Source organism: Hyla sarda, chromosome 6, assembly GCF_029499605.1.
Source record: "Hyla sarda isolate aHylSar1 chromosome 6, aHylSar1.hap1, whole genome shotgun sequence".
Lineage (NCBI taxonomy): Eukaryota > Metazoa > Chordata > Amphibia > Anura > Hylidae > Hyla > Hyla sarda.
In genome coordinates this window covers 25275960-25302138 of record NC_079194.1, presented here as the reverse complement: position 1 = coordinate 25302138, position 26179 = coordinate 25275960, and the positions used below count along the sequence as shown (strand labels likewise).

The 26179-nt window shown below is 42.0% G+C and overlaps 1 protein-coding gene across 2 annotated transcripts in view; it reads right to left on the bottom strand.

Annotated features, from left to right (window-relative positions):
• Positions 1 to 2873, bottom strand: part of CDC14A (cell division cycle 14A) — a 160249-nt gene extending 157376 nt beyond the window's left edge. The window contains exon 1 of one of the 2 annotated variants that reach the window (XM_056523372.1): positions 2568 to 2873. In XM_056523372.1, coding sequence (XP_056379347.1) covers positions 2568 to 2610 — 43 coding nt within the window. In that variant the 5' untranslated portion in view covers positions 2611 to 2873. The remainder of the gene's footprint in view (positions 1 to 2567) is intronic. The other variant, XM_056523371.1, reaches the window with a different exon arrangement.
• Between the last annotated feature and the right edge of the window lie 23306 nt (positions 2874 to 26179).

Here is a 26179-nt window from a genome sequence, read left to right as displayed (position 1 = left end):
TAGGCACAGGCTACTATACACAATACCTGTTCTATAGGCACAGGCTACTATACACAATACCTGTTCTATAGGCACAGGCTACTATACACAATTCCTGTTCTATAGGCACAGGCTACCATACACAATACCTGTTCTACAGGCACAGGCTACCATACACAATACCTGTTCTATAGGCACAGGCTACTATACACAATACCTGTTCTATAGGCACAGGCTACCATACACAATACCTGTTCTATAGGCACAGGCTACTATACACAATACCTGTTCTATAGGCACAGGCTACTATACACAATACCTGTTCTATAGGCACAGGCTACTATACACAATACCTGTTCTATAGGCACAGGCTACTATACACAATACCTGTTCTATAGGCACAGGCTACTATGCTAGTCCATGCATTAGCGATAAACAATGGCATAGCAACCCAACGGAGGACAGAAGAACAATCTCTCACCCTCTATCAAGCTGTAAGGATACACTTATATGTACGCTGGGAGATTTTCCCACTGTGTACATTAAGCATAGACACTTATGGGATGTGAACACCTCCAGGAACACTTTGAATCTCATATTTGTATCATTTTCCAGGTTGATCCTTGAGCCTTAAAGTCTTCAGACGAATTACATAACAGGCTGTGGATTTAGCGCATATTGTAATAATTCAGATGTAATATTCCACTTCAGATAGTTTTGAGCAGGTGAAAGAACCCATAATACACTTTTAGAATTCTTTAGGGATAGATATGAGATAGATAGATAGATAGATAGATATGAGATAGATAGATATGAGAGAGATAGATAGATATGAGATAGATAGATATGAGATAGATAGATAGATATGAGATAGATAGATAGATAGATATGAGATAGATAAATCACAAAAATTCTGCAGCACTCCAAGTAACGTGAAAAAGTAATAGAAATGATTAGTCTGACGGCTTTTCACGTTACTTGGAGTGCTGCAGAATTTTTGTGATTTGGCTATCAAGAATTGACCCATAACCTGGGACAACAACCTGCTGGCCCCCATCATCACTCCCTTTTTTGGTTGTACTGCTCCACCTCTTCTATCTAGATAGATAGAGATAGATAGATAGATAGATAGATATGAGATAGATAATTAGATATGAGATAGATAGATATGAGATAGATATGAGATAGATAATTAGATATGAGATAGATAGATATGAGATAGATAGATATGAGATAGATAGATAGATACATATGAGATAGATGGATGGATAGATAGATAGATAGATAGATAGATAGATAGAGATAGATATAAGATAGATAGATAAATAAATAAATAAATAGATATGAGATAGATAGATATGAGATAGATAGATAGATAGATAGATAGATAGATAGATAGATATGGGATAGATAGATATGAGATAGATAGATAGATAGAAGGTAGATAAATAAATAGATATGAGATAGATAGATATGAGATAGATAGATATGAGATAGATAGATATGAGATAGATATAAGACAAATATAGAGGTGTGAGATAGATAGATAGATAGATAGATAGATAGATAGATATGGGATAGATAGATTTGAGAGATAGATAGATAGATAAATAGATAGATATGAGGTAGATAGATATTAGATATATATCAGACAAATATAGAGGTGTGAGATAGATAGATATGAGATAGATATATAGATAGATATGGGATAGATAGATATGAGAGATATGAGATAGATATGAGATAGATAGATAGATAGACAGATAGATAGATAGATAGATAGATAGATAAATAGATAGATATGAGGTAGATAGATATTAGATATATATAAGACAAATATAGAGGTGTGAGATAGATAGATATTTATGAGATAGATATGAGATAGATATGAGACAGATAGATAGATAAAAAAATAGATATTAGATAGATAGATATGAGATAGATATAAGACAAATATAGAGGTGTGAGATAGATAGATATTTATGAGATAGATATGAGATAGATATGAGATAGATAGATAGATAGATAGATATTTATGAGATAGACATGAGATAACTATCTGCAGAGATAATAGTTGTAAGCACTATCGCCTGGTGTGACCGGGGCTCAGTCTCCACGAGGCGGCTGCTTTGTAGGACACCGAGTGTTTCGTTACTATGGGGACAAAGAATGTATCACCACAAAGGCTTCACACTATCTCACTGCAGGAAGTGGGACAATTGACTTTTAGCAAGAGAAGAAGACGAAAAACGGGTCCTGGAGTTGTCCCTGTCATCCGCAGACACACGAGGGTCGCTCCCCAACCCCCCCCCCCCCCCCCCCCCCCCCCCCACACCCCTGCTCCCCCCTCAGTGATGTCCGTTATTTCATCCGGATGTTCGGCTCATTTAAACCCGCGCGTTTCGCTTTAGATAGAACGTTGGTGAATCCGCTAAATGTAACAATATGTATCCTTGTGATGTCCGATCACTGCTGCTGGGACGTAGTCGGGCACCGATCTCCAATCTGCCGATCCCATAAGATCTACCCGGGCTGTATCTATGTACAGTGTATAGTCACAGTAATGTATCAGGCTGAAGCGTCCTTACCCTTGATAATCTCCGCGGCGCTGATCAGCTCCTGATTCTCCATCCCCGGATCACAGGGAGGGCGCTTCTTCCTCTGGCATCGCCCCCGGATAATCCTCTTGTCCCGTTCACACTATCTCATTACTTTCCGACCCTGTTTCCTCCCCGGCCTGGACGCCGCCGCCTCAGCACTTCTTTCCCCCCTGGTGTCAGACTCTCCCCCGGCCCCCCTGCACTCGCTGTCCGCTCTCTTAAAGTCGCACGACTTGGTAACCGACAGCCAATCCCAGGCCGGCCTCGGTTACTAAGGCTTTCTGTCTCTCAACCAATCAGGGTGCAGTAAGGAGGGCTTAGGGTTAACCCTTACTGTGCCTGGGCGTTGCGGTTTCTGGATTCGCAGAGGAGGCAATTTTACTACTCAGAGTCATAAAGTCCAGATTTATTATGAGCTCATAATAAACAAATATATAAATATATAATTAAATAAATATATAAATACATAAATAAATATATAAATAAATAAGTATATAATATATAAATACATAAATAAATAAATATCTAAATAAATAAATATATAAATACATAAATAAATATATAAATAAATAAGTATATAATATATAAATACATAAATAAATATCTAAATATCTAAATAAATAAATATATAATATATAAATACATGAATAAATATATAAATAATATATAAATACATAAATAAATATTTAAATAAATAAATATATAAATACATACATAAATATATAAATACATAATTAATAAATATATAAATACATACATAAATAAATACATACATAAATAAGTAAATATATAAATACATACATAAATAAATAATTAAATAAATAAATATATAAATACATAAATAAATATATAAATACATAAATAAGTAAATAAATACATATATAAATACATAAATTAATATATAAATAAATAAATATATAAATACATAAATAAATATATAAATTCATAAATAAGTAAATAAATACATATATAAATACATAAATAAATATATAAATACATACATAAATAAGTAAATAAATACATATATAAATACATAAATAAATATATAAATAAATATATAAATACATAAATAAATATATAAATACATACATAAATAAGTAAATAAATACATATATAAATACATAAATAAATACATAAATAAATAAGTAAATAAATAAATTCCCACTGCAAACCTTCCTTCCCGTTCACACAGTGCAACTTTTTAGCCACTTTTATATTGTATTGTAGGAAATAGAACTATCATAAATGTATACTTGATGCATATATTTGTGTATATTTATACAAATACTAACATAAAAGGGGAGTACCCTTTTAAAAACTTCAGTGTTTTCCAAAGAGCGTGCCTTCCAGCGGTTGCACGACTACAACTTCCATGCTTGTAGTTTTGCAACAGCTGGAGGCACATTGTTTGGTAAACACTGATAGATCATAAGGAGACTACACACCAGTCACTATATGGCAGCTCTGAGATAGTATTGATAATGTAAATATATTTATAGGCAATGAGGGGGCAAAACTTGTTCCCAAGGTGGTTCCCTTTATTTCAAATAAGTGTTAATTCACATAATTATGCTAGGTCCAACTTCTGGCATAGTTTACTGGGCACAGCTCCACACATGATGCAGTGGCCGTGCCTGGTAGTGCAGTTTTTTGTAGCTTAGGACCATTTAGATCAGTGGTCTTCAACCTGCGGACCTCCAGATGTTGCAAAACTACAACTCCCAGCATGCCCGGACAGCCGTTGGCTGTCCGGGCATGCTGGGAGTTGTAGTTTTGCAACATCTGGAGGTCCGCAGGTTGAAGACCGCTGATTTAGATGAATAGGACTTGACTATAATTCCAGGCATAACCACATCGAAATGTACAGAGTAGAGAACTGCAATGGGATTGGGATTCCGTGAACCCATTATAAAACTTTCGGGACCGAGAGGTTTTAAGTCTCTAGCAGGCGGGAGTGGGCGGTCACAGAACATACAGCGGGTCCCACAGAGTCCTGCGCAGTCTGGCAAACCTCTGAAATGCCACAGGGGGCTGATTAAATGGCATAAGGGTGTAATTAAATATTACGGGGGTGGGGGGGCTATCTCTAATCTCTGTGACAAAATGTTTGCGGGAGCGGCCGGGATCAGACACACACCTAGCGGGAGGGGGCAGTAGTGGTCAGAAATCCAGCGGGAGCGTAATTTAAAAAAAACAGTCCCGTGCAGGGCTCTAGTGTAGAGCTTTGTGGCCCAAGAGTTTTGTTTTAAAAAACAAAACAAAAAACTTCTGAGACCCGCTGCGACTGTTAGTTAGAAGTCAGGGAAGTGCGCGGCATTGCACTCAACTCCCCGGCCTGCTGGCATATCTGACCTTTTCACTGCATAGAATTACATAGTAAAAAGGTCGGATTTAAAGTGGTGAACAACATATCCCTATCCTAAGGATAGGGGTTAAGTTGCAGATCGCGGGGGGTCCGACTGCTGGGGCCCCCCGCGATCTCCTGTACGGGCCCCAACAGCCCGCGAGAAGGGGGCGTGTGGACCACCGCACGAAGCGGCGGCAGACACGCCCCCTCAATACAACTCTATGGCAGAGCTGGCACGCTGCCTTCGGCAATCTCCGGCTCTGCCATAGCGATGTATTGAGGGGGCGTGTCTGCCGCCGCTTCGTGCAGTGGTCGACACCCGCTATCTGGCCAGAGAGCCTGGCCCCTGTACAGAGAGATCGCGGAGGGCCCCAGGGTCGGACCCCCCCGCGATCTCAAACTTATCCCCCATCCTTAGGATAGGGGATAAGTTTTTCACCACTGGACTACCCCTTTAACTGACAGATAGAGAGTGAGCCGTGCGCTGACACAAACTTCCCCGGCTTTAGACTGAGACCTGGGGCGATCAAAACTTTTGACATGTCTAGGCAACATGTCAAAAGTTTTTTTAAATGATAGTATTCCTTTAAGTGAACTGATTTGCGGGGGTGTTTGCAGTCAAGCACCCACAAATTTGATAATAATGGCCGGTTCTTAAGAAAGTCCATCAATATGGAAGTCCCATAGGCGGTCCGGACATGCTGGGAAGTTGTAGTTTTGCAACAGCTGGCAGGACCCCGGTTGGGAAACACAGGTATAAAACTATGTAATAGGAGACAAAGCTTCCCGCTCTGTCCCCACAGCGCACGTCTCCAGTGCGAGACCCAGTATAAAGTGATTCTATGGCGCTCGGTTTCACGCTGGAGATGGGTGCTGTAGGGACGGAGCAGGAAGCTTTGTCTCCTATCACATAGTTATAAACGGTGGGGAGAAAGGTGCCACGTTCAGGCATTAAAGGGGTACTCCGCTGCTCAGCGTTTGGAACAAACTGTTCCGGACACTGGAGCCGGGAGCGCGTGATGTCATAGCCCCGCCCCCTCATGTCGTCACACCCCGCTCCCTCAATGCAAGTCTATGGGAGGGGGCGTGAAGGCTGTGCCATAGTGATGTATTGAGGGGGCGTGCCTGTGATGTCATGAGGGGCAAGGCCGACCCCGGCAGCGTGAAAACAGCATTCGAAACATTTACTTCCGAACGCTGGCCAGTGGAGTACGCCTTTAAGAAGAATGATGTAAAATACCATTAAATGGAGAAATTCCACGCATTAAGAGCTGACATGCACCCGAGGCTAAAATGTCATCAAATATTAAAAAAATGATTGCAAAATATTTCTTATATTTAATTAAAAAAATAAAATTGTAAAGTGCTGTGAAATTTGTTGGTGCTATGTAAATAAATAAATAAATAAATAAATATTATTATTATTATTATTACTATTATTAGAGGAAATAATGTAAGTGCAGACTAAATGGACCATATGATCTTTTCTGCCCCCAACCTCCTATGTTTTTAGGTTTTTGGAGAAAATTCACCTTCTGAAGATGAGGTGTTTGCAGTTGTTTATGAATGACCCCTCCTCCACCCAATACTATGATTTACTCTCTCTCCATCCTGCAGGTCTATTTTTGGCCCCGCACTACCCTCTCCAGCCATGGTGTAGATTTTCAGATTTTCCAGGGTAGGCGGACGGCCCAAAGCTGAACAGACAGAGGTGAAACAGTTAATTTCACACATTATTCAGCACATGGAAGCTTCCCTGTGGATAAGATGATTTATTCATTTAATTCTGCAGATTTGGATTATTTAATGTTTTTAAATATCCTTTGGATCAGGCGTGAAAAAAATAACACGAATATAAAGTGGAGGCGCTAATTGTATTATAATTGTCATATCGGATGTATCAGACTTTACCAGACAGTTTTGTTGCCCCAGGTGACAGCTGTTTTTTTATTCTTATTTTTTCTTGTTAACCCCTTAAATGGGCACTGTCAGATACGAAAACTTTTGATATGTTGTAAAGCATGTATAACCAATAGGTTTTGCAATTGCTTTCATTAGAAAATTTTCTGTATTTCACACTAAAAAACCCAGTCAAACAACTGCCCCCCTGCCTCCTGGGATACATACCATTCCTGCTGTGTCCATGAGTCATCACCTATGTCATGGACACACTTCCTTGATTGACAGCTGTGAGCGCAGGGATCAGAGCTGGAGGAAAAATCCTCCCACTGTCATCTTGTGTCCCACTACTGTCAGTGAGGACATGCTGGGAGTTGTAGTTTTGCTAATGCTAGGGGAGATGTGAGCAGACAGTATACTGAGGGAGGGGGCGGAGACCTGCACAGTGAGGCCACGCCCCCTCCCTTTGAGAGGAATTCAGACTAGTGAGCTAAATTAAAAGTGGAATAAATAAATAAAGGTGCTAGACACATAAAAAATAGATGTACATGGTCAGGATTGATATATTTAAAAAAAAAATGTTGTTGGATCTGACGGGTACACTTTCAGGACGGACCTATTTTTTACCTTAATGACCAGGCTCTTTTTTTTATTTTTTTTATTTAACATGTGTCTCTTTAAATGGTAAAAACTTTAGAACGTTTTTCTGGGCAGAGCGATTCTGAGATAGTTTTTTCGTGACATATTGAACTTTATATAGGTGGTGCATTTTTGTTGACACATGCAGCATTTTTTGTGAAAAATTCCAAAATATTGTGAAAAACTGGAAACGTTCTGGCGTTTTTATATATTTTTTTTATGGTGTACAGGTGTACACTGTGCAGTAAAAGTAATGTTTTATGTGGGTCAGTACGATTATGGTGATACCCATTTTATGTAGCTTTCTATGTTCTTTTTCCTTTTCTGAGCCAAATTTTTTCTCTGCCATTCATTTTCCAACAGCCGTAACTTTTTTATTTTTCGTCCGACACCATTGAGTAAGGACTTTTTTTTTGCGGGATGAGCTGTTCTTTCCATTGGTATATCATTTTTGTGATACGTGCTACCTTTTTGATCTTTTTTATTCCTCTATTTGTACCAAAATTGGTGGATTTTGCGCTTTTTTGTTGTTTTTTTACGGCTTTCACCGTGCGGGATAATTTACATTATGGTTTTATAGTACACTTCATGACGGACATGGCAATACCTAGTATGTCTATGATTTGTGTTTTTGATCTTTTTTTGGTCATAATACAGGGCTTTTATTGGGAAAGGGGCATTTTTTTTACACTTCATACTTTTATTGAAGAACTTTTTATTAAATTTTTTACACTTTTTACAGGTTATACAATGCTGCAATATATTTGTACTGCAGTACAGTATGACCTGATCAGCTGCACACTGTACAGCCTGTGGTTGGGTCTCACAGGCTTTCGTAGCTGGCTGACAAGAGGTCATGATCTGACTTCCTGCTGCCATAGCAACCAACGACGACCCGCGATTGTATCACAGCGCCGCCATTGGTGAACAGGGGGAGCGCGCTCCCCCTGTCAACACCATAGATGTGTGATCAGGATTGATCACTGCATCTATGGGGTTAATGCTGCTGGAGACCGGCGCAATCGTGGCCCCGGCAGCTGCGGCGGGACTCCGGCTGTAATTGACAGTCGGGTCCTGCCGCCAATCTCCTGCGCTGCCCACGGCAGTGTAGGAGATCGCTAGGACATATGCAGACGTCCCAGCGCGCGAACGTGTTGGGTGCTGGGACTTATGCATACATCCTATAGCGGGAAGGGGTTAAGCAGTTTTGTGTTAAAGGGGTATTCCAGGATTTTTTTTAATTTTTTTTAATAAATCAACTGGCTCCAGAAAGTTAAACAGATTATTAAAAATCTATTAAAAAATCTTAATCTTTCCAGTACTTATCAGCTGCTGAAGTTGAGTTGTTCTTTTCTGTCTGGTAACAGTGCTCTCTGCTGACACCTCTGCTTGTCTTGGCAAGAGGTTCGCTATGGGGATTTGCTTCTAGGCTTTCACGCCCCTTCCCATAGACTTGCATTGAGGGGGCGGGATGTGATTTCCTGAGGGGGCGGGGCTATGACATCACAAGCTCCCGGCACCTGAACAGTTTGTTCCAAAAGGTGAGCAGCGGAGTACCCCTTTAAAGGGAATCTGTTATCATTGTGCTGTCTGTAGAGGGCGCCAGCAGGACCGCTCGAACATGCGCCGTCCACCATAGACAGCAATGCATTTACATGCAGTTTTTGCGGGAAAAATGAACATGTATATTCTTTCGGCAGAGTCTGGAATCCGGAATTTTTGAAGTGGAACACCTTTGGCAGTCTGGGAATGCTGGGGGTTGTAGTTTTGCAACAGCGTCCATATAAAGACAGCGAACCATTACGTTGTGTAAGCGTATCATGTGAATATCGGTAGTGATGTCATAACTCTGCCGGTGGTCCCATAGACTTACATTGCGAGTGCATCATTGTGATGTGACATAGAGCCGGGAGAGAACGCGCTGAGCGCACACTTCTCCTGGATCGTTCTCCTGAGCGGTGGATCCAGACTTTTTACCTGTCCCTAGGACATGTCTAAAGTTTTTCCAAGTGACGGTGCCCATTTAAGGTGATGGAGCTGTAATATGGCGCCATTAATGCTCTATGGCGCCCTACTGTGCTCATTATTATTTGGCCACTGTCTGATGATATTATTCATTCTCTGTACCCAGATTTGATTTGGTACTTTGTGTTATTATTTAGTCACTGTATGATGGTATTATTTGGACACTATCAGGCGGTATTATTTGGTCACAGTATAGAGACAATATTCAGTCACAGTATGTACATATTATTTGGTTAATATAAACATGGCGGTATAGCAGTTTTATTCAGTCACTATCTGGTGGCATTGTTTGGTCACAGTATAGAGGTAATATTCAGTCACTGTATGGAGATATCATTTGGTCAATCTAATGCAGAATTATTCAGTCACTATATGACAGTGTTATTCAGTGTATGATGGTATTATTCAGTCACTATATGACAGTGTTATTCAGTGTATGATGGTATTATTCAGTTACTATATGACAGTGTTATTCAGTGTATGATGGTATTATTCAGTCACTATATGTCGGTATTATTCAGTCACTATATGTCGGTATTATTCAGTTACTATATGACAGTGTTATTCAGTGTATGATGGTATTATTCAGTTACTATATGACAGTATTATTCAGTGTATGATGGTATTATTCAGTCACTGTATGATAGTGTTATTCAGTGTATGATGCTATTATTCAGTCACTATATGACAGTGTTATTCAGTGTATGATGGTATTATTCAGTTACTATATGACAGTGTTATTCAGTGTATGATGGTATTATTCAGTCACTATATGTCGGTATTATTCAGTCACTATATGTCGGTATTATTCAGTTACTATATGACAGTGTTATTCAGTGTATGATGGTATTATTCAGTTACTATATGACAGTGTTATTCAGTGTATGATGGTATTATTCAGTCACTATATGGTGTTATTATTTGGTCACTGTATAGCGGTAATATTGAATCACAGTATAAAGATTTTATTCCTTCAATCTACAGTGGTATGACAGTTTTATTCAGTCACTATCTGGCTGTATTATTTGGTCACAGTGTAGAGGTAATATTCTGTCACTGTATGAAGATATTATTTGGTTAATCTTTGGTGGTATAGCAGTGTTATTCAGTCAGTATCTGATGGTAGTGGTTAGTCACAGTATATAGGTAATATTTATTCACTGTATGGAGATATTATTTGGTTAATCTTTGGTGGTATAGCAGTGTTATTCAGTCAGTATCTGATGGTAGTGGTTAGTCACAGTATATAGGTAGTATTTATTCACTGTATGGAGATATTTATTGGTTAATCTAATGCAGGATAATGCCGTCACTATATGGCGGTATAATTTATTGAGTGTATGGTGGTATTCTTTAGTCACTGTATGAAGGAATTATGCAGTCACTGTATGATGGTATTATTTAGTCACTATACAGTGGTACTATTCTGTCATCGTATGTTGGTATTATCCAGTCACTGTATGGCAGCTTTAGAGTCACTATCTGGCGGTATTATTTGGTCACAGTTCAGAGGTAATATTCTGTCACTGTATAGATATATTATTTGGTCAATCTATGGTGGTATAGCAGTGTTATTCAGTCACTATTTGGCAGAATTATTTGGTCACAGTATAGAGGTAATAGTCTGTCACTGTATGGAGATACTATTTGATTAATCTATGGCAGTATTATTCAGTCACTATATGTCATTATTATTTAGTCACTATATGTCATTATTATTCAGTCACTATATTTCAGTATTATTAAGCCACTATATGTCGGTATTATTCAGTCACTATATGTCGGTATTATTCAGTCACTATATGTCGGTATTATTCAGTCACTATATGTCGGTATTATTCAGTCACTATATTTCAGTATTATTCAGTCACTATATGTCATTATTATTCAGTCACTATATGTCGGTATTATTCAGTCACTATATGTCATTATTATTCAGTCACTATATGTACTTATTATTCAGTCACTATTTGTCATTATTATTCAGTCACTATTTGTCGGAATTATTCAGTCACTATATTTCAGTATTATGCAGTCACTATATGTCATTACTATTAAGTCACTATATGTCATTATTATTCAGTCACTATATGTCATTATTATTCAGTCACTATATGTCAGTATTATTCAGTCACTAAATGTCGGTATTTTTCAGTCACTATATGTCAGTATTGTTCAGTCACTATATGTCGGTATTATTCAGTCACTATATGTCAGTATTGTTCAGTCACTATATGTCGGTATTATTCAGTCACTATATGTCGGTATTATTCAGTCACTATATGTCGGTATTTTTCAGTCACTATATGTCAGTATTATTCAGTCACTATATGTCGGTATTATTCAGTCACTATATGTCAGTATTGTACAATCACTATATGTCGGTATTATTCAGTCACTATATGTCGGTATTATTCAGTCACTATATGTCGGTATTATTCAGTCACTATATGTCGGTGTTGTTCAGTCAGTATATGTGGGTATTATTCATGAGAGAGGTATCGGTCCTCTTCTCCACCTCCTAATATGTGTTACCAGCCATCTACAAGGTATTGGCATCTCGCATGGCCTCTCAGTCCTAATTTCAGAGTTGAGTGAATCTTGAAGAACGCAGCAGACATCAATGAGACCTCAACAAGTGAGAAGAACAGGAGATGACAGGACGGGGGAGGGCAGGAGCGGAGATCACACTCTCACACTGTTGATCTGTGAGATGAAAAATGGGCAGAAATATTTCAGGTTAAATATGCAACTATAATTATTCCTGTAATTTATCTGAAGCAATATATAGTATTCTGGGGTTGTCAAATACTATACTGTAAGTATTCAGACCCCTTAGGTTGTTGGTAGATTGACATGCAGCTGACATACAGTTAGGGCTGCCTATCCTGCGATAAGGTAGGTGGCAAAATATTCATACACCTACTGGCCACTTTATTAGGTACACCCTTAATTGCTTGTTAACACAAAAGGGGCCCCATAGCAAATATTAAAATGAACCTCCTATTATAGCATCTGATTTTTCCTGGTGAGCCCCAACTGTGTTTAACTGCTTAGATGCCATGGTCAGTATTGAATGGATTGGAGCTATCATGGGTACCAGCCGCTGATGGCGGGTGTCTGCTATCATACCCAACCGGCTGTTGTTGTATATGGAGTGGGCCCAGCTCCTCCATCCCTCTATGGCAGATTGCGTTATAGGGTTAAGGCAGAGCTGCTGGGAAGTCATGTGTTCCCATTGATTGTTAATGGATCTGGTTTTGTGAATAAAATTGCATTTTACCTTCCAAATTGTGCTACTTTAAAGGGGTACTCTGCCCCTAGACATCTAAGCCCCTATCCAAAAAATATCGGATAAGATGTCTGATCACGGGGATCCCGCTGCTAGGGACCCCCACGATTTCGGCTGCGGTACCCCAGACATCCGGTGCACGGAGCGTGCTTCGCTCTGTGCCGGATGACTGGCGATGTGGGGCTCAGACACGTGATGTCACGGCCAGGCCCCTTCGATGCAAGGGGGAGCCCCCTCCCATAGACTTGCATTGAGGGGGCGTGGCCATGATGTTGTGAGCATGGCGTGACAGTGACATCATGAGCCTCCGACGCTGCACCCGACTCTCTAAACAAAAGCCGGATGCAGCGGCGGGACCCCCGCGATCAGACATCTTATCTCCTAACTTTGGATAGGGGATAAGATGTCTAGGGGAAGTGTAAGCAAGTTGGTATTACTATGTCTAGCCAGTATATGTACTATATGTATAGTCAGTAGAAAGTTATGTATTTTGTGTATAAGGTGTTAAGGACCTGTGGAGGTCACATGATATGTTCACATGATGTTGTGGTAGCCTGGGGTTGTAGTGTTTATGGGGTGTAGCTGTGTCTGGTTAACCTTTTCTATTCGTGACACCAGGGTGAGGGCTCCTCTGTAATGCTTGTCCTACCGCCACCCGTCCCAAGAGCGTTAGGGAGGTATTAAATAAGTGAATGTCCACAACCGGAGAGTTTGCTGAAAACTGTAGAAACTTTTACTGAAGATTTTATGCAGGCTTTATAACAGGAACAGTCTATTTACATGCAAAGTCGCTTAGATATTGACAGTGGTTGGGACCTTGAGCGTTTTAAAGTCCGGAGACTAATATGCGCTGTTCCACTGGATTTAGGGGATTTAGTTTCGGTCCAGTAGTCACGCTAGCTTTAGCGGAGATTTAGTTTAGGACTCACGATTTGATTCAGGCTGAGGCTGGCAGGCTTCAGACCTAGGGTTGTCTTTGTAAGTTGCGCAGATCCTTCCTGATAGTCCGGCATCCACGAGAGCAGAAACCCAAGGGAGCGATCTTTGGCCGCAGCTCCCTTATATGAGCAGGGGCTGGCCTTAAGCTGATTGGTCCAAAAATTCTGTCAATCAACTGTACAAAGGATCATGGTCTGACATGTGACCACACCATGTGACCTCTGAAAGGTCCTAAAGCATAACCCAAAGGAATTAACATAGTCACATGACCGAAGGTCCTACGATGCTATAAAAGGTAATTATATTAATATACATTATTAAATATATACACATAAACACTACAAAATTAGAGACGGAAGAGGCAACTAGGGGCTGTCCCACCTGTAGGACCCTACCTGAACGTAGTAACTCTGACTTTGGGGACCACCATACAAGGTACGGTATGCAATATGGTACCGGGACACCACAAACCCCCTTACTGAAGATAAGTCGGCCTCAACGTCTGTCCCCTAAGGCAGAGGGACGAAGTGCAACAAACATTTTTCAACAGTCCTGGACATAATCTTTCAAATGTCCATTATTCAGGCTGTAGGAACACAATAAGAGAGTCCTTGCATATGATGAGAGTCCTTGCAAGCTCTGAAAAAATGCTGTTACTTACTATATATTAGTTTTTTTTTTCTAAACAAACTTTATATTTTGATGTACATACATGCGTACTGGTAAACTCATGAACAGGATTATGCTGTTCACGAATTTAGTAACAGGATGACATTATAAGGCATTAGTTACATCTTAAACACTTTTACTTACTGTATTGTCTATTGACTGACTAGAAACATTATATAACATATAATAAATCTCACTTGACATTGTTATTACCATATTTGTTTCCTTTCTATTACACTGAGGTTATATTGGCATGCCTGTAGCTATCTACCAATAACTAGCTACTAGGGTCCATTGGCTACACGCACTTATCCCTTGAACTCAACAGATAAACCTTATCTAGGTTACCTTTTGAATATTTGTATATACTTAGGCTTACAGGAGCGTCTTCTGGCCAGCAAAAGCATCCTGAACACGTAAAGAGAGCAAAGTTAGTTGCAGGAATTGAATAATGACATAGGCTACAATCCCTTTAATTTTAGTTTCTTTGTTTACTTAGAATGTGAAATATATCTTTGTTTTGAGTTAGTGTACCAAGTTATAGTGAGGTAGTTACACTAAAGTGATTATTTGATGTACTATGTGTACATGAATTATGTGAAGAGTAAGTCTTGGTATCTTAAGGGTAGGTTACCCTGAGTAGACCTTTGAGAAGGTGTTAGTGAGGGGTGACAGGAATGTTACTCTCAGTGGAGCTGAGAGAGCCACCTACTTACAACTACTACAACACCTGTTATCTTATGTACACGTGTACAGAGTGAAATCTTTCGTGTACAAGAACCATTTGCATTTAGTCCAACCTGGAAATAACATTTATTAGAAGTACAACAGGGTTTAGGTGCATTCACCTTATAATTACAATTTAGGCAAGGGAAAAATATATTACTGTTGGATTATGAACAATTAAATAGACGTGCAAGGATCATCAGTCCACCTGCACTAGGAGTCCAGATAACACGACTACCACATTAAACCGGGCACACACTTACGAATCTCCTACTAGCTAGGAGTCTCTTGACCCAAGGGTCAGGCATGAGCTTGGTGGTTACAGGAACAACTTGAACTGTCTTAGCAAAGTTCTGCTAGGTGCCTCCTTAAACAAATTCCAAAAGTCTGTGAAGACAAAACTAAAACAAAATCAGGATCACAGTAGGGTCAAACAGGAAGGTTAACCCTTCAGAAGAAGCTCTTTCGAAGTCATCCAGCTCCTCTTGCAGAACCCCTGCCCCTCTTGACTTCAGAATTGGGCAGGGGATTGATGTTGAAGTCCCACACCACATTTGAGAAGGTAGAGTGGGTCACTGTAGGGTTGACATTGACCATATAATTAATGGCCGCTGCTGAAGACGCCATCGGTAAAAGGGTTGGTGCCGGTTGGTCCGGCCAAACCTCCTCAATAGGAGTAGGCCGCGGCACTGTAGCTGGTGCCAGCAGTTTAGGCCTTACCTTCTTGGCAGGAGCAGGCCTGGGCACTCCCGTTCGTACCCACAGTTTAGGCCAAACCTCCTCAGTAGAAGTAGGCCTGGGTACATCACTGAAGATAGAAGCATCCGGCTGCTGCTATAGAATTTTCTTTTCTGTAGGCTCAGCAGTAGAAGCAACAGGAGCAGGCCATTTCGGCCTCAGCTGAAAGGGGTCCTCCTCCCAATCATCAGAAGGGAAGTACTGGAATGGAAGCTGGGTTGGAGCTGCTGGTCTGGTGACTGCGGCTGCCCACTCTCCTCGCAGGCCCTGGACAGGTGTATATTCTACTATCACACCCACCTCCAGGGAATGGAACTTCTTGTCAATATAAGGCCTCTGTACAGCTCGCCGGTTTACGAGGATGGTATAGCTGGTGTGGCAATCAATGAGGGTACCATAACCTCTGACCTTGTCGAACTTGGCCACTGTTGCTCTGCGACGTTCCAATGGCTTCTCCCCTTCTCGGGGTCAGTCTCACATACGGATAAAGAGTGCTTCCAATTCTTTAGTGTTTCGCTCGTAGCGAATCTTCTCCTCATAATGCAAATGAACATGCTTGGGGGCATAAAGTTCTCTGTGTCGGGCCTTTAATTTCTCCATCAATTCGGCCATTTCGGCTTCTCGACAGGCCCTTTCCCTCTGCACTGTAGGAACCAGTGGGAGTGGCTTCCCAGGCAGGGGTTGAAGAACATCATGCATAAATTAAATCAATTCTGGTTCATCCCCGAATGTCCATTTAGGCAAACGTGGTGAGCGCGGTCGTGCACTCGGCAAATTTAAAGCAGACAGGGGTACTTCTGGTTCTGGGCTGGAGGAGGAAGAGAAGGCAGCTTCTGGTGGGGTACTTACAGAAGACTCCTCCATCGGGATCTCAGCCCATGAACCCCATGTCCGTTGGTGAGGGGACAGTCTCACCGGTGAAGATGCTCCAGGTGTCCCAGCAAATTCTGGAGGGGTGTCCGGCGAATCGTCGTCATCGTCGGGCAATGGGGGAGGATTGCAGGCCCCCTCTTCATCCAACGATAACTGCTGCAGATCGTCGGCAAGATCGTGGAATAGTTGGGCTGCGACCCCCACAACTTTCCTCTGCTCCGGCGCCATCTTGATGCTCACGCCATGTGGAACACTGCTCTCCGCCATGTCTGTACTCTCCATCTCTTCCTTGTGCAGACTGAAGAGGTCGCTGTGCAGGGCTCCTTTTATAATGGGCTTCTCCAAAATGGCCGCCGGCCGGAAGGACGTCATCGGTGCAGCCCCGACTTCCGGTCCCCCAGGAAACAACAGCAGTGAGTCTAAGTTCCCTTTTGGCTGCGACACATTTACTTGGTAGCCACACCCAGGGGCGGGTCATGGTGCAGCGCGGGCCTTTTTCGCGTGCTTTTCCGGCAGCAGGTTAACTCTTGCCTCGCTGACCAGACCAAAGGATCGTAACATGTATTCACTTCTCACTTTACACATTTCTGCAGCCAATAAATTTTCGCCTCCCCCCTTACTTTTCGCGTGCGCTTCCTGCACGCAACACCATACACACGATTCTGTACACTTAAATGGTGCTTCGTAACACATTGATAAAGTCTTTTACATAGGGGGAGTACACTGTTAACGGTGGCAACAGCTGTAGGCACACACCTGTATCCTGTTCGTAAGACGCCAAAAAGCTATGTGGTAGCCTGGGGTTGTAGGGTATATGTGGTGTAGCTGTGCGGTAACTAAAGGGTGTCTGGTTAACCCTTTCTATTCGTGATGCCAGGGTGAGGGCTCCTCTGTAATGCTTGTCCTACCGCCACGCGTCCCAAGAGCAGTAGGGAGGTTTTAAATAAGTGAATGTCCACAACCGGAGAGTTTGCTGAAAACTGTTGAAACTTTTATGAAGATTTTATGCAGGCTTTATAACAGGAACAGTCTCTTAACAAGCAAAGTCTCTTAGATATTAACAGTGGTTGGGACCTTGAGCGTTTTAAAGTCCGGCGACTGATATGCGCTGTTCCACTGGATTTAGGGGATTTAGTTTCGGTCCAGTAGTCACGCTAGCTTTAGCGGGGATTTAGTTTAGGACTCATGGTTTGATTCAGGCTGAGGCCGGCAGGCTTCAGACGTAGGGCTGTCTTTGTAAGTTGCGCAGATCCGTCCTGATAGTCCGGCATCCACGAGAGCAGCAACCCAAGAGAGCGATCATTGGCTGCAGCTCCCTTATATGGGCAGGGGCTGGCCTTAAGCTGATTGGTCCAAAACTTCTGTCAATCATCTGTACAAAGGATCATGGTCTGACATGTGACCACACCATGTGACCCCTGAAAGGTCCTAAAGTATAACCCAAAGGAATTAACATAGTCACATGACCGAAGGTCCTACAATGCTATAAAGGTAATTATATTAATATACATTATTAAATATATACACATAAAAAACATAAAATTACAGAAGGAGGAGGTGACTAGGGGCTGTCCCACCTGGAGGACCCTACCTTAACGTAGTAACTCTGACTTTGGGGACCACCATACAAGGTACGGTATGCAATACGCTACAGGGAGACCACAATGTTATCACATGTTACCCAGAGAACACCAGCTTAACATTTGACCCGCAGCTTGACCTATGGGCTTCTAATTCAGCCCCCCTTCATAAGGAAGGGAGGTGCTGCAATCTCTCTTCTCTTTTGGCTCTCTTTCTATTGGGGTACAGTCAAGACCAGATGTCTCAGTGCTAGTGTCCACCTACCTGGAAGGCCCCAAATCTACCGCCACTTCCAGTAAGTCAAGTCTATGTCTGCTGTCACTACCTACAGTCCAGTCAAGCCTAAAGTCAATGATCTAAAGTCCATTACAAGTATAATTGGTCCCAGCAAGCTGCGAGGTCCTTCTGTGTTACTGGCCACCTCTCTGGGATTCTGGCCGAGCTGTAGACACTATAACAACTGTCTGACCTCAGTAAAGCCTCCGTTAAATCATAACCTGGTCGTGGACTCTCATTTCACTGCCTAGCCATTGGGATAGTGGAGGTACCGTATGGGGTTGTTCCTGATATCCAAAAACCACTCTGGCGTCACGAACATTAGGGGTTAATAACATCTTGCCTGGGGTTAATGCCATCTGCCCCATCCACCTACACCGCTACACCCCGTGGTCCCGCCATTCACCGTGGCTCACCCCAGGAGGCATGAGACAATATATGGGAGGCAAGAGACACAATATATGGGAGACAGACACAATCTGGGAGGCATGAGGTACAATATATGGAAGGCATGAGGGACAATATATGGAAGGCATGAGGGACAATATACTGTATGGCAGGCATGAGACAAAATATATGGTAGGCAAAAGGGACAAAATATGAGAGGCATGAGGGACAATATATGGAAGGCATGAGGGACAATATACTGTATGGCAGGCATGAGGGACAATATATGGTAGGCAAAAGGGACAAAATATGAGAGGCATGAGGGACAATATATGGAAGGCATGAGGGACAATATATGGTAGGCAAAAGGGACAAAATATGAGAGGCATGAGGGACAATATATGGGAAACATGAGATACAATATATGAAAGGGATGAGACTAAATATATGGGAGGCATGAAGGACAATATATGGAGGCATGAGGGACAATATATGTAGGCATGAGGGACAATATATGGAGGCATGAGGGACAATATATGGGAGGCAGGAGGGACAATATATGAGAGGCATGAGGGACAATATATGGAGGCATGAGGGACAATATATGGAGGTATGAAGGACAATATATGGAGGCATGAGGGACAATATATGGGAGGCATGAGGGACAATATATGGGAGGCATGAGGGACAAAATATGGGAGGCATGGGGGACAATATATGGGAGGTATGAGGGACAATATATGGGAGGCATGAGGAACAATATATGGAGGCATGAGGGACAAAATATGAGAGGCATGAGGGACAAAATATGAGTGGCATGAGGGACAAAATATGGGAAACATGAGGGACAATATACGGGAGGCATGAGGGACAATATATAGGAGGCATGAGGGACAATTATATGGAGGCATGAGGAACAATTATATGGAGGCATGAGGGACAATATATAGGAGGCATGAGGAACAATTATATGGAGGCATGAGGGACAATATATAGGAGGCATGAGGAACAATATATGGAGGCATGAGGGACAATATATGGGAGGCATGAGGAACAATATATGGAGGCATGAGGGACAAAATATGAGAGGCATGAGGGACAAAATATGAGTGGCATGAGACACAATATATGGAGGCATGAGGGACAATATATAGGAGACATGAGGGACAATATATGAGAAGCATGAGGGACAATATATGGAGGCATGAGGGACAATATATGGGAGGCATGAGGGACAATATATGGAGGTATGAGGGACAAAATATGGGAGATATGAGGGACAATATTTGGAGGCATGAGGGACAATATATGAGAGGCATGAGGGACAATATATGAGAAGCATGAGGGACAATATATAGGAGGCATGAGGGACAATATATGGAGGTATGAGGGACAATATATGGGAGACATGAGGGACAATATATGAGAGACATGAGGGACAATATATGGGAGGTATGAGTGACAATATATGGAGGCATGAGGGGCAATATATGAGAAGCATGAGACACAATATATGGAGGCATGAGGGACAATATATGAGAGGCATGAGGGACAATATATAGGAGGCATGAGGGACAATATATGGAGGTATGAGGGACAATATATGGGAGACATGAGGGACAATATATGGAGGTATGAGGGACAATATATGGGAGACATGAGGGACAATATATGGAGACATGAGGGACAATATATGGAGGCATGAGGGACAATATATGGAGGTATGAGGGACAATATATGGGAGACATGAGGGACAATATATGAGAAGCATGAGGGAAAATATATGGAGGCATGAGGGACAATATATGGAGGCATGAGGGACAATATATGGGAGACATGAGGGACAATATATGGAGGCATGAGGGACAATATATGGAGGTATGAGGGACAATATATGGGAGACATGAGGGACAATATATGAGAAGCATGAGGGACAATATATGGAGGCATGAGGGACAATATATGAGAGGTATGAGGGACAATATATGGAGGCATGAGGGACAATATATGGAGGCATGAGGGACAATATATGAGAGGTATGAGGGACAATATATGGAGGCATGAGGGACAATATATGGAGGCATGAGGGACAATATATGGAGGCATGAGGGACAATATATGGGAGGCATGAGGGACAATATATGGAGACATTAGGGACAATATATGGAGACATGAGGGACAATATATGAGAGGTATGAGGGACAATATATGGAGGCATGAGGGACAATATATGGAGACATGAGGGACAATATATGAGAGGGATGAGACTAAATATATGAAAGGTATGAGGGACAATATATGGGAGACATGAGGGACAATATATGGAGGCATGAGGGACAATATATGGGAGGGATGAGACTAAATATATGAAAGGTATGAGGGACAATATACTGTATTAGAGACACATGGAACAATATATAAGAAGCATAAGGCTCATAATATATGAAGCATGACCTTACGCCAGTGTTTCCCAACCAGGGTGCCTTCAGCTGTTGCAAAACTACATCTACCAACATGCCCGGACAGAAAAAGGCTTTCCGGGTATGCTGGGAATTTTAGTTTTGGAACAGTCCCTGTAATTCAACCTTGTAGAAAACCAAGAGATGCAAACAAGATGGACAGGATGAAGGCATCCTATAATGTCTGGCCTGTAGTTAGGATATTTCTTAGCAGATTATCCACAGCGCCATAGTGACGTACAGATAAAACACGCCGCTGCACACTTATAGGATGACTGTAAGAGTCTATAGCCCTTCAGGACCTCAAGCTATTAACCCTTCCTCTGCTGTACGGTCACATCTAGCGCTCTTCTTCTTCCGTACGTTTCTGCTGGAGGTGCTTTCTGGTCGGTGAAAGGGTTAATTTGTTGCAGTGCAGCAATCCAGCCCCAAGTGCAAGATACACAGACCACAAAGCTGCGGTGACAGACCAGAACAGGGAGTGGTGGACGGCTTCCCTGGATACTGTTGGGATGGAGAAGCTTGGAACAAACTATTCGACTGTGGGAGGAAACCAGCCAAGCTGGAAGATGGGTAGGAACCTTACGAAAACAGACGGACTCCGAATTGCTGCAGGCTGTCACCCAAACAATCTCCTTCAGTGTTTTCCAACCAGTGTTCCTCCAGCTGTTGCAAGACTACAACTCCCAGCATGCCCGGACAGGCAGCGGCAAATCCGCAGCTCACAAAGAGTCGTCCTCCAGCACACAGAATAGGAATAGGAAAACAAACCCTGTGGAGAAAACCCCAAAAGGAAGTGTTTTCCAACCAGTGTGCCTCCAGCTGTTGCAAGACTACAACTCCCAGCATGCCCGGACAGGCAGCGGCAAATCCGCAGCTCACAAAGAGTCGTCCTCCAGCACACAGAATAGGAATAGGAAAACAAACCCTGTGGAGAAAACCTCAAAGTCAGTGTTTCCCAACCAGTGTGCCTCCAGCTGTTGCAAAACTACAACTCCCAGCATGCCCGGACAGCCGTTGGCTGTCCGGGCATGCTGGGAGTTGTAGTTTTGCAACAGCTGGAGACACACTGGTTGGGAAACACTGACTTTGAGGCCCTCCTTTACTAAGGTTTTTTCGAGAATGTTTTGTAGGGTTTTTGTGTTGCATGCATTGTGCGGAATTACTGTGCCATTATGCGCCATTTTGTCGGGAACAAAACTTACTGGTCAGATTTTATCACACCAAAACTTTTTGTTCTGCTGTTCCTTTGTATTTATATAATATGTAAATAATATATATATATATATATATATATATATATATATATATATATATATATATATTTATATTTATATATATCTCTATATATTTTTTTTTATTCATATATAAATATATATATATATATATGTGTATATATATATATATATATAAATTTTTATCTATTTTATTCAAAACGACAACAAAAAACGATGTGACAAATATATATATTTAATCCCATTGCAACACATGTGCGACAGAACTGCGCCCAAATTTTTCCTAGTAATCAACAAAATAGTAAACAGGAAGGAAATAAAATTTTTAAAAAAGCCGTCACTTTTAAATAATAAGGGACCAGAGTCTAAGGTTATGTTCACACTGTGGAATTTCCAAAAGAAATCCAGCAAAAAAAAAAAAAACTATTCAGCTGCAGCAGAGTCCCATTGTTATTAATGACATTCTGCTGCACCGCGCACACGGTGGAATTTCAGCGTCGGAAACTTCTGGCGCCTAAAATTCTAATTCCATTCTCTGTAGAAAGAATTGTCGCTTCAATTGTCTTTCTGCTGAATCCGCTTGTAAACGCATTGACTTCTATGGAGACGGCGCATTTTTGAGCAGTCCTAGCGCCAAGTGATGAGTTGCCACCTGCTGCCCATGGAACGCAAAAATTTTGCAGTGTGAACAAGGCCTTAGAGGATACATTTGGGGGGGGGGGGATTTATCAAAACCTGTCCAGAGGAAAAGTTGCCCAGTTGCCCATAGCAACCAATCAGATTGCTTCTTTCACTTTTGAAAAGGCCTATGCAAACTGAAAGCAGCGATCTGATTGGTTGCTATGGGCAACTGGGCAACTTTTCTTCTGTACCCGTTTTGATAAATCTCCCCCATATTGTTTTAGGGAACTTCTAAAAACAACATGGAGACATGTTAGACGTTTTCATGTTTCTACTTGGCAGAGCGAGTAGTGTTCAGTAGTATCTACAAGACGGGCAAAGCCTGTCCGGGCATGCTGGGAGTTGTAGTTTTGCAACTGCTGGAGGCACCCTGGTTGGGAAACACTGCCTTAGAGAACAAAGGTGTAACGTGTCTCTGTACACGGATTTCTGTAAACTCTAATCAGATGAACGGAATATCACTGCAAGCAAAATGGCCATATGTGAATATACCCTTAAAGGGGTACTCCTGTGGAAAACAATTGTTTTCAAATCAACTGGTACCAAAAAGTTATACAAATCTGTACATTACTTCTATTTAAAAATCTTAATCCTTCCCGTACTTATCAGCTGCTGTATGCTCCAGAGAAAGTTGTGTAGTTATGTCCAGTCTGACCACAGTGCTCTCTGCTGCCGCTTCTGTCCATGTCAGGAACTGCCCAGAGTAGGAGCAAATCCCAGAGCAAACGTCTCCTGCTCCGGATAGTTCCTCATATGAACAGAGGTGTCAGCAGAGAGCACTGTGGTCAGACTGGAAAGAACTACACTACTTCCTCTGTAGTATACAGCAGCTGATAAGTACTGGAAGGATTAACATTTTTAAATGTAAAGCATTTTTAAATGTAAAGTAATTTACAAATCTGTTTAACTTTCTGCCACCAGTTGATTTGAAAACATGTTTTTTCCCACTGGAGTACCTCTTTAAAGGGGTACTCCACTGGAAAACATCTTCTTTTAAATCAACTGGTGCCAGAAAGTTACACAGATTTGTAAATTACTTCAATTAAAAAAAATCCCAATCCTTCCAGAACTTATCAGCTGCTGTATAATACACAGGAAGTTCTTTTCTTTTTAAATTTCCTTTCTGTCTGACCACAGTGCTCTCTGCTGACACCTCTGTCCATGTCAGGAACTGTCCAGAGCAGGAGCAAATCCCCATAGCAAACCTCTCCTGCTCTGGACAGTTCCTGACATGGACAGAGGTGTCAGCAGAGAGCACTGTGGTCAGACAGAAAGGAAATTCACAAAGAAAAGAACTTCCTGTGTATTATACAGCAGCTGATAAGTACTGGAAGGATTGAGATTTTTTAATAGAAGTCATTTACAAATCTGTTTAACTTTCTGGCACCAGTTGATTTAAAAGAAAATGTTTTCCACTGGAGTACCCCTTTAAGTTGAATAACCTGTGTTCGGTGCAGACAGTCCCTACCATTTGGTTACGGTTTACTCCTCAAAGCGGTGTTTCCCAATTAACGTGCCTGCAGCTGTTGCAGCTGTTTTTCCATTTTATACATAAAAACATGTAAAGAAATAAAAAATAAAAATAAAATAAATATGTACTGTTGCGTGACGAACTGTCCAAACTATTAAAATATAATGTTTGTGATCCTGCACGGTGAACAGTATAAATGTAGGAAAATACCAAAGGCCAGAATTGCTGATTTTTGGTCAGATCATATATATATAAAAAAAAAACTAAAAAGTCCCATCAAAACGAAAATGGTACCGATAAAATGTACAGATCACGGCGCCAAAAAATTAGCTCTTATACATTACCGTATTGGGAAAGCGTACATCCCAGTATACAAAAAGGATGCCTCCAGCTGTTGCAAAACTACAACTCCCAGCATGCCCGGACAGCCTTCGGCTGTCCGGGCATGCTGGGAGTTGTAGTTTTGCAACAGCTGGAGGCACCCTGCTTGGGAAACACTGCCTTAGAGAACAAACACCTATCACGAAGGCTGTCCGGGCATGCTGGGAGTTGTAGTTTTGCAGCAGCTGGAGGCACCCTGCTTGGGAAACACTGCCTTAGAGGACAAACACCTATCACGAAGGCTGTCCGGGCATGCTGGGAGTTGTAGGTTTGCAACAGCTGGAGGCACCCTGCTTGGGAAACACTGCCTTAGAGAACAAATACCTATCACGAAGGCTGTCTGGACATGCTGGGAGTTGTAGTTTTGCAACAGCTGGAGGCACCCTGCTTGGGAAACACTGCCTTAGAGAACAAACACCTATCACGAAGGCTGTCCGGGCATGCTGGGAGTTGTAGTTTTGCAACAGCTGGAGGCACCCTGCTTGGGAAACACTGCCTTAGAGAACAAACACCTATCACGAAGGCTGTCCGGGCATGCTGGGAGTTGTAGTTTTACAACAGCTGGAGGCACCCTGCTTGGGAAACACTGCCTTAGAGAACAAACACCTATCACGAAGGCTGTCCGGGCATGCTGGGAGTTGTGGTTTTGCAGCAGCTGGAGGCACCCTGCTTGGGAAACACTGCCTTAGAGAACAAACACCTATCACGAAGGCTGTCCGGGCATGCTGGGAGTTGTAGTTTTGCAACAGCTGGAGGCACCCTGCTTGGGAAACACTGCCTTAGAGAACAAACACCTATCACGAAGGCTGTCCGGGCATGCTGGGAGTTGTAGTTTTACAACAGCTGGAGGCACCCTGCTTGGGAAACACTGCCTTAGAGAACAAACACCTATCACGAAGGCTGTCCGGGCATGCTGGGAGTTGTGGTTTTGCAGCAGCTGGAGGCACCCTGCTTGGGAAACACTGCCTTAGAGAACAAACAC